This window comes from Glandiceps talaboti, chromosome 23, assembly GCF_964340395.1.
Source record: "Glandiceps talaboti chromosome 23, keGlaTala1.1, whole genome shotgun sequence".
In the NCBI taxonomy this organism is placed as follows: domain Eukaryota; kingdom Metazoa; phylum Hemichordata; class Enteropneusta; family Spengelidae; genus Glandiceps; species Glandiceps talaboti.
In genome coordinates, this window is record NC_135571.1 from 9,656,440 (window position 1) to 9,666,598 (window position 10,159).

General features: G+C 35.6%; 1 protein-coding gene across 1 annotated transcript in view; it reads right to left on the bottom strand.

The window, feature by feature from the left end:
- LOC144452699 (uncharacterized) overlaps positions 1–7,540 on the bottom strand; it is a 22,963-nt gene extending 15,423 nt beyond the window's left edge. Inside the window, exons 1-7 of the mRNA XM_078143844.1 lie at positions 7,521–7,540; positions 4,916–5,009; positions 4,332–4,405; positions 3,340–3,489; positions 2,666–2,776; positions 1,677–1,919; positions 1–94 (exon numbers count right to left, since the gene is read on the bottom strand). The exon at positions 1–94 is cut by the window's left edge and continues 45 nt beyond it. Coding sequence (XP_077999970.1) covers positions 1–94; positions 1,677–1,919; positions 2,666–2,776; positions 3,340–3,489; positions 4,332–4,405; positions 4,916–4,992 — 749 coding nt within the window. The 5' untranslated portion in view covers positions 4,993–5,009; positions 7,521–7,540. The remainder of the gene's footprint in view (positions 95–1,676; positions 1,920–2,665; positions 2,777–3,339; positions 3,490–4,331; positions 4,406–4,915; positions 5,010–7,520) is intronic.
- Between the last annotated feature and the right edge of the window lie 2,619 nt (positions 7,541–10,159).

The window sequence follows — 10,159 nt, forward strand, 5'->3', positions numbered from 1 at the left end:
CAAGATCTGCTGGGTAAATCATCAGGAGGAATATTCAGGATAGAAGACTCTTCCGATAGACAGTTTTCCGTTCGACCCTCAGTGGTAGTACCCTCTGCATATTAAGATGGAACAAGAACTTGTACAACAAGAAAGCCAAGTTGAACGCACTCGAGCAAAAAGTGTGGGATGTATACCCTGATCGTTCTATATCACGACAAAGCGTGTTTACATTGTTTGTTGTGCAGTGCTCCAAATATGAGCCAAAACGTTTAAAGTCATCAATACTAGTACTCTTTCCAATCATTCTATATTAGGTGCGCGTGCGCATGCGCATGTATAATCATTATCATTATCCAACATTGTTCTTCATTCAGCCGGAAAATACACTCACCTAAGGGTTTCGTTACTTGTTTAAATTTATTTTTTTATTTTTCTTTATTAGTTTTGTAAATATTGAATGCGTTTTTGTCTTTTCCAATTTCTGAGTGTCTATAAATGGGGTATCCTGTAGACATCTCAAATAAATAAATAAATAAATAAATGATAAATTCTCATCATCGACATGACGTGAATAGTCTCATGAATCACTCGTATTTTCATTGGTTGAACGACGAATGAAAACTATCTAATATTGTATTTCATTAGAAATGTCACAATGTCAATATCACACTTCATAAAACAAGTCCTCCTAACGTACATGTGGATTTTATCAATAGAGACCCAAATGGTGGATGTGATGAATGAAACAAATTTCATTTTGGGAAATGGGAAAGGAATAAAATATCATGCTAATACAATACACAATGCATTGTAATACAACAATTTACTATTCAATTAGTTATTCACCTTCAACATTACTGTTCATCAGAAACATACAAAAAAATACATGACTGTACACAGGAAAATATATGGAGAATGAAAAAGAGAAGTATATATTGCAAATAATATATTTAACTTACACGGTTCTTAAGTTCCCTGTGTGTCTTAACAATTTGCCTAAATTATACACTTGTGTTACATTACGAACAGAGAATAACTGTACAAGTGGTTTCTTCCAATATGGTTTAATGTATTTGGTCGGTATAAAAAAGGGGTACTCATCCTCATAGTCTAGACATTAAGTTGAAGTGGAAAGATCCACCCACTGTGGAATATTCCAGCTGAAGAGACTGTGAGAAATATGCATCTCAGCGATTTGCTATACCCCCACCCCTTTTAAAAAATAAATTGAAAAATAAATGCATTGCATGAACGTAGTTTGTAGACTACGGAGCATGTGGATGTAGCTCCTTCAACATATTTTATCATAGTTGTGGGAAAATTAGTTTTTAAAGTGGCCATATGAGGATTTGTTATTTATTTTGGATTTTTAATTTATAAAACAATTCTATCACGGCTTCCTACTTGCAAAGTCAATGTGAAACAACATTGACAAAGTTTGTGTTTGTAACTCAATACATTGCAAAAAGCTAAAAAAAAAATGTAGAAAACGTTTGTACAATAAACATTTAACACATTTATTGTGCTTTTGGAATTTATTGAGTTACAAACACAGACTTGGCATATGATGTCTCACATTGATTTCATAAGTAGTAACCATGATAAAATTGTTTTATAAATTAAAAGTCCAAAACAAATACCAAATCCTCATCCATATGACCACTTTAAGTGTGTATGGTTGTACTAGCTCATACCTCTTGTAAGTGTCCACTCTAACACAGATGACATAATTCCAAATCGCAATTCATTGACGTAGTAGGGGCGGCTAAGATCACCAATGTTCGGGGCATAACTGGTTGTCCACTCAAACTCAACTTTATCAGCAATCGTGTTACAATACGTTGTCTGTTTCTGGTCACATTCAACATCGCATACATTTGTATGTCCTGTTTGTTTAATTTTACCACTACATTGTTCAACCTGGGGTGCTTCAGTGACTGTAATTTGGACAAATGAAAAGAAGCAGTCTATAGTGTTAAGGTGGAGATGCACACACACAAAAATCATCAGCGAAAATTGAACTTTTGTCAACATTACAAAGAGGAAATCATTACATTTGTTAACGCAAAACTGAGATATACGCAAATCTGATGGTAAAGATAAAGGCACTTAATCTAGGTGCTATACGTAGGCTTGATTTTCTTCTCTCTCTCTCTCTCTATCTCTCTCTCTCTCTCTCTCTCTCTCTCTCTCTCTCTCTCTCTCTCTCTCTCTCTCTCTCTCTCTCTCTCTCTCTCTCTCTCTCTCTCTCTCTCTCTCTCTCGTTCGTTAAGGCAACGGTATGTCACAGTAAAGTGTACAGAGTTTCGTTGTACTTGAATTTGACCTATGTCTCGGTACAAAAGATACATCGTGGATAGCTCTTCTCTTTGGGAAGGGAGGTGCTGAGGTCGAACTGATGGGTACCGATAATTAATGATAGTTGTGCAAACATTGTGAAGATGTCTTGGAAGTTCAACAACGCCAAACCGAAGGTACGACAACAGGTGGTTCTTCATCCAGCATCAAGGCTGTTTGTGCAAATGACAATGATGACATGCAACTCAGAGTATGTAATTCACCATCTGTCAATTGTTCAGCTACTTTTACTTGGATAAGATGTATAATTTGATACTATGCCAAAATTACTAGTTGATGATCTAGTTTAAGTTGAAGGTTATTTCTTTTAGTATTAAAAACTTACTTGTCAAACAGTTATCGTCACTAAAACCATTCAGACAGTCACAGGTTGATGGAAGTCCGGGACAGGTACCAGGGTAGCAGAATTTACTGTCTTCTCTCCATGAACATCGCTCTGTGTGCAAGTATGTATAATGAAGTTTATTTTCAGGCTACTTCTAAACTTACTCGGCGTATGCAATATAAACATACCCAAGTAACATACCCATGTAAATACTAATGCCTCCTCCAAACACACACACACACACACACACACACACACACACACACACACACACACACACGCACACACACGCACACATGCACACATGCACACACACACACACACACACACACACACACACACAGAGCTGGCCATGTGTTACTATATTCATTAAAACACATTTTCATGCACACAATCTCATTTGCATTCGTAAACATACCCAATAGTAACGAATACCAAATTTTATGAAATACAAAATGTGATTTTTGCATGAATATTTGATTTATCAAATATTGTAACACATGGCATATACATACATACATACATACATACATACATACATACATACACACTCGATCCTGTAAACACTTTTTTCACTTGCAATTGTATGCATGATTTGTGTTTATTTTGTATTGGTTCATGTGAACAGTAACATTATACCTTCAGATCAAAATGTAAAACAATTCTCAACTTACGTTCACAAATACGTTGTCTATGTCCATCCGAATCCACCGCCTCGTATGCTTTCCTAATGCCTCCTCTATCATAGTTACACTTAAAGCAGTACTGGTTACTACTGGTAGTGCAGCGTACTTCTTCACAATTTGTTATTGAACTAGCACAACCTAGAAGAGATGTTGTGACAATGAGAAACAGGGCAGGTTTATTTTTAATTATGTATCTTGTTTTCCGGGAGTAAAGCACGTTATTTAGTTTGATTTCAGAGGTTTGATACTCTGTATGGGTATATAGATGTTTTATACTCGATCAATAGAATGTATAATGTATTTAGGACTAGAAAAAAATTGTTTGGTTCCGGTTACCCGACCCTACCTAGATTTTCACTGCCGACCCTAAACTTTTTTTACGTATTCGAGAAAAAAAATTGCGAAAATTGTGGTGTCGCCAGAAATAGTGGATGTGGAAACTAACATCAACTTAAAAAGATAATATAAAACTGTTCTTCCAATCTGTAATGGCTGTACATCTGATAGGAAGAAATAAACAACACAGACCATTTGGAAAACAATTGAAAACCTGAAATAGACACTCACAAAAAATATATATAAAATTAAATTAAAAATCTACCTATCCCACCTATTTTAAAATCTAGTGTAACCGGAACCACACAATTCTTTTATTAGGCCTCATAATAACCACTATGCTATGGATTTGGTTTCCACGTTGGTTTTGACAGACGGTAAGCGTAAAACCAGGTCAGTAAAACAACTATTATGAGCATTGTAGCCCGATCCCTAGAAACGACAACATAATGGGAAACAAACTCCAAAGCTCGTGGAATTCACGGCATAACTTTATTAAAGAGCATAGCTTTATTTTAAAAAGTCTCCTCGCCAATTTCTTGGATTTAACAGGAGACTTCTGAGGCAAACGTTAGTTTCACCACAAACAATATTAACAGACAAATTTCTGTCAGTTAGTTGACAAACTTCAAAATTATCCCTACCTGGGTGACAATAATAGTACCCGTAATTATAACAATAACCATAGCAATTGGTGGAATATCTGCATCGATTGGGCCTGAAAATAATAAGATAGAAATAGACTAATAAATTGAACAACTTACAAAGATAATGATTACATAGAGTACTGTATACAGTATGCAACCGCTTTTACCTTCTGTAAGGAAGGAAAATGTAATGGCTGCGCGCGCGCGTGCGTACGTGTGTGTGTGTGTGTGTGTGTGTGTGTGTGTGTGTGTGTGTGTGTGTGTGTGTGTGTGTGTGTGTGTGCGAGCGCGCTCGCTCACGCGTTTTACAGAAAATTTTCCCTGAGAGTACTGGCGGTTTGTGTTTGACAGTACCGTACCCTACAGTTGTCTGTTGTTTACGACTAGTGTAAGATGTTAATTTATACGTAATATAAACAACTATTAGCATATCTGGAAGGGTACATGAACCCACACCTATCTGATAACCTGAAAGAAACTTTCATGAATACAAAAGCCCCAAAAATTTATGGATGAAAATAATGTAAATAACTCAAAGGAAAAAATAAATAAATGAAATTACTGATTAGGCAAATACTCACCATGCATCCGTTACTGCAGTTGTCATCAAAGTAAAAACCAGGTAATAAAACACCATACCGGTTGTCAGGGTCTCCATTTCTTTCCTTGAACCCTCTAAATGGAATTAATGCAGTCGTAAAACACACAAGATTTAGATATACTTGTACAGGGTTCCATAGGAATCGACTGTATTTCATGAATTCGCTTGTAGAAAAAAACCATTAGAATTATATTATATTATTAGTCCTAGGGAGTGGTTTTCTCAATTTTAAAATTAGATTTCAACTGATAAAGGAAATGATAAATTTAACCTGGCACCTTCCATCTATAGATCTGCCGTAGAAATAGGCCATTCTAAATTGCAAACAGGACATTGAGAATACAGCGCCCTCGCTCAAATAGCGGGTATCATCACATCATAGTACAATTTCTTGGTATTCTGTAGAAGTGTAAATCAGGGATGTTTTTCGACATCGAGGAAAGCAGCAGTACTCTATCATGTATGATTAACTACAGACAACCGAGCAACCTATACCATGTATACCCCACCCCCACGGACACACACAAGGGTAGTAGAGCGCCACCATGGCAAATTTTGGAAAGGCCTATTTGACAGGGGGACATTTCCTGTCGTTACGATCACGTGCTTAGCGCCACCACGCATTGTGTTAAGTTGATGGACTTTGCGAAATGTTTTAATTCATTATTTATGAGGATTGTTGGTATATTTCTCAAAGTGTTGTAATCAGATACAGTACGATATACATGCTTCGTTCTTATCTATAGATGGCAACTACAAACATATTGCAATAAAACGTATCTATTACACATCTTTTAAAACTATTTTTATCACAATTTTAGCGGAACCTGCCCACGGAATTAATGAAGCTACAAAAACATGCTAAAATCTAACCCTTCTCACTATGGAAATATAATCCACCACCATGAAAATGTATTAACACCTTGTGTTTCGAAATAAACAAATCACTGAAGAAGGACATATTTGTTTTCATCGAGATTGTCACGTGACTTTATGATGATGACTCGATTTTTACACAATGTATGGTCCCCAGGGGGGTTGATCAATTGCAAAGGGCCGTTGTGTCTTTATAGATCTATATGTGCCGGGGTAATATTTCAAAAGCGCTTTGAACACAAGGTGGAAAAGTGCTATATAAAAGTGGAAATGCAGCGTAGACTCCCGGAACAAACAAAACGAAAAAACGACAACAAACGAAGGAAATTGAGGTAAATAAAGAAATGGAGTCGTATTCACCAAATTAGATTTTAAGCAGATTGGTACAACCCCTTTTAAATATAAATGTAATATGACACATAGGACTTTTTGGAACACGCTGAAAATATATTCAGTTTCATGAATCACAAATGAAATGCCATCAAATCCATACAGTCTACTTTCAATGGTGTACAACGTAAATATGTGTAAATATTTCACGGTCGATGTACTTCGGAACCCAAAGCAAATACGCCAGCTATCATTAATTTCTGCTGTGAATATGAATAAAATCTGTTGAAAAATTACTGGGTACCGGAGAAAACGTGTCTTCGATAACGTAGTTTATACTTAACTTATCTTGGGAATTCGAAGGATATTTTTGGAAAAGTTTAAATGAACTGAAACTACAGACTAAGAGTAAAGATATATCGTCCCTGTAACAGTATATTTTGTTCATGCAAACACAGATAAGGGGAAGTCTCCCTAAGTCCTGTGACTTGAAGATAAAAAAGACAGAAAGAGATCGCGTTGCACAAGGCGGAAAAGGAAAAAAAACTTTAGCACATTAATAAGCTATAAGGAAGTTTTGGCATGCAAGCTGTTAGTAATTATTAGTAAAAGGTACAAAAAATAACCATTTTGTGGTTAAAGTAACTTATTTATGAAAGACATAATATACAATGTGAAATAGTCACAGTAGAAATTAATGATAGCTGGCGTGTTTGCTTTGGGTTCTGAAGTACATTATACGTGATATATACTAACATTTACGTTGTACACCATTTAAAGTAGACTGTATGGATTTGATTGATGAAACTAAATATATTTTTCTACTTTGACAATTTGATAGGAATCCCATTTACACAATATATGACTTGATAGCACGTTTAGTGCTACAGTGTTAAGAAGTTAACACGGTCTCACAAATGTTGCGTTTTAATTTTTGAAATATAATGGGGTATATATATATATTTATACATGGAATCTGTCATACTTTGCGAAGTATACGTTTACAGAGTGAGGGGAAAGGGCGTGGTTTGATTACAGGCCAAGGTTTGAATCCAAGGTTCTCACATTAGTGTAATATCTTAGAGGGCAAGAATTACATTTGATAATTCGTTTTGTTCTGGACCAACTTTTTATGTAATAACTCTTTCACAAAACGGCTTTTCACACCTAAATTTAGTCCTAACTAGAACTGAGCATTTAAGTTTTCAAAAACGGAAACATAACTTACAGTGGAAGCGTTTAAACCGAAAATATTACGAACGATTTAGTTATAAGCAAAAAAAAACTTACACATGACATATTATGTAGTGTTACAATATCAAATATGTTGTAAGGGGAGATACATGTAGACTTAAAAGCAATTAAAGAGTTGTACTCACCAGTACCACATATCCTGTCTCCAAATTCCTCTGAGCTGTGACGATGGATAAAAACAAGGCAACTTATATACAACTAATTATCAATTTTACACACGGCACATAAATATTGAAGGTGATTGGCTGGGACTCGTGTCGCCTCGTTTTCGGTATGATCATGTGACCGAGACTTTCTGAATACTTGCAACCCTGGGATTTGCAACACACGCCCTAGCTGAACTTATTCGGATATTCCTTGTTTCACACCGACCGCCTTAATTTTCATGATCATGGATGGAGTAACAAAAATAAACATAGCAGATTATTAGCATCCATACTTGTTTCATCTTTGTGTCCAGCAAGAGGCTATATCTATATGTTTCCTATACCATGAAATAAATTCTTCAGTAATATTACCAGTTTTGGTCAGTAACATTAAACTGATGATGGTCATGAGATTGCAACACCACAGGGAAAAGGACAAACAATCAATTTTATTGTCACGATTTTCCCAATTTCTAATATTATTTTTATGCCCGTCTACTGCCATTAGTCGGATCAGTAGACGTTTACACTCACTGCTGGGCAATTAGCCTGTGAGTTTGTTCTATAGGATTAGCAATATGCTAATTAATGTAAAGTTGGTAAACTCTGACAAGACAGTGATAACAGTTGAAAATAGGGGGGGGGGGGTGTGAGAGGAAACGATACTTTTACTTGAAATGTACAGAAAGTAATATTAGAAATCCGGAAATCACAAGATGAAAATTGACTATTTGTCCTTTAACCTATATGCTACGTGTTGACAAGATCTGCCACCATGATGCTAGTTAGTGTGGTGGAGTATTCATTCAGGCTTGCTATCATAAAGTGTGCAATGTGCAGTTTCGGATCATAGTTGTATCAAACAGAGAGAATGGACAGTAATCTGCAATACTCTGTAACCATAGGCATTGGAGTGAAACGTCTATGCAGTAAGTTAACAATCAATCAATCAATCAATCAATCAATCAATCAATCAATCAATCAATCAATCAATCAATCAATCAATCAATCAATCAATCAATCATTCAATCAATCAATCAATCAATCAATCATCAATCAATCAATCAATCAATCAATCAATTAATCAATCAATCGATCAATCAATCAAAATAATTTGTATAGCGTCAAAATCCAATACGACGTAATGTTTTATGGCGCTGAACAGGAACAATAGTAGATCAATGTAAAAAGTTAGAGAAAGCTCTTGTAAACAGATGTGTCTTGATGTCCTTGAATTTATCGACAGTTGACGAAGAACGAAGTTCAAGTGGTATACTGTTCCATAAGAGGGACGCTGCTCACGAGAAGCACGCTTACTATAACATATATTCTGTTTTTTTAAGGGATGTCTGTGTTATCTTTATTGTGTCTACAGAGCAGACATTGTGTAAGGGATGTCTGTGTGTTATCTTTATTGTGTCTACAGAGCAGACACTGTGTAAGTGATGTTTATGTGTTATCTTTATTGAGTCTACAGAGCAGACACTGTGTAAGGGATGTCTGTGTGTTATCTTTATTGTGTCTACAGACCAGACACTGTGTAAGGGATGTCTGTGTGTTATCTTTATTGTGTCTACAGAGCAGACACTGTGTAAGGGATGTCTGTGTGTTATCTTTATTGTGTCTACAGACCAGACACTGTGTAAGGGATGTCTGTGTGTTATCTTATTGTGTCTACAGAGCAGACACTGTGTAAGTGATGTTTATGTGTTATCTTTATTGTGTCTACAGAACAGACACTGTGTAAGGGATGTCTGTGTGTTATCTTTATTGTGTCTACAGAGCAGACATTGTGTAAGGGATGTCTGTGTGTTATCTTTATTGTGTCTACAGAGCAGACACTGTGTAAGTGATGTTTATGTGTTATCTTTATTGAGTCTACAGAGCAGACACTGTGTAAGGGATGTCTGTGTGTTATCTTTATTGTGTCTACAGACCAGACACTGTGTAAGGGATGTCTGTGTGTTATCTTTATTGTGTCTACAGAACAGACACTGTGTAAGGGATGTTTGTGTGTTATCTTATTGTGTCTACAGAACAGACACTGTGTAAGGGATGTCTGTGTGTTATCTTTATTGTGTCTACAGAACAGACACTGTGTAAGGGATGTCTGTGTGTTATCTTTATTGTGTCTACAGAGCAGACACAGTGTCCTAAGGGATGTCTGTATGTTATCTTTACCATGTCTATCTCAACATGAAATCTTGTGATCATGCTCACTGATCTCGATAGTTCGTTCACAGCTTGGGCAAGCTTCTCTGAAAAGAACTGTAGTATATGTACACCAAACCACAAATATAGTTACTTATCTGTGACCAAACTAACAATCACAGATACAATTATACATCAGTACAAAACTCTGTGTAGTATAGTTTGGAAAATAAGACAAGATATAACAATGATAACCTATGAAACATTGTAACTTTTATTACAATCACATACAGATACATTTAAAGGCAAAATATGTTTGACTAATAATTGTAAATTCTACGTACATGTAAAAGTCGAATATTAGCATAAATATTAATACACAATTGATAGTAATAATCTGTAATATAATGTATATTGGAAAGCTGCATAAATTTAAATATATAATTCAATGCTGAGATCTTGACTAC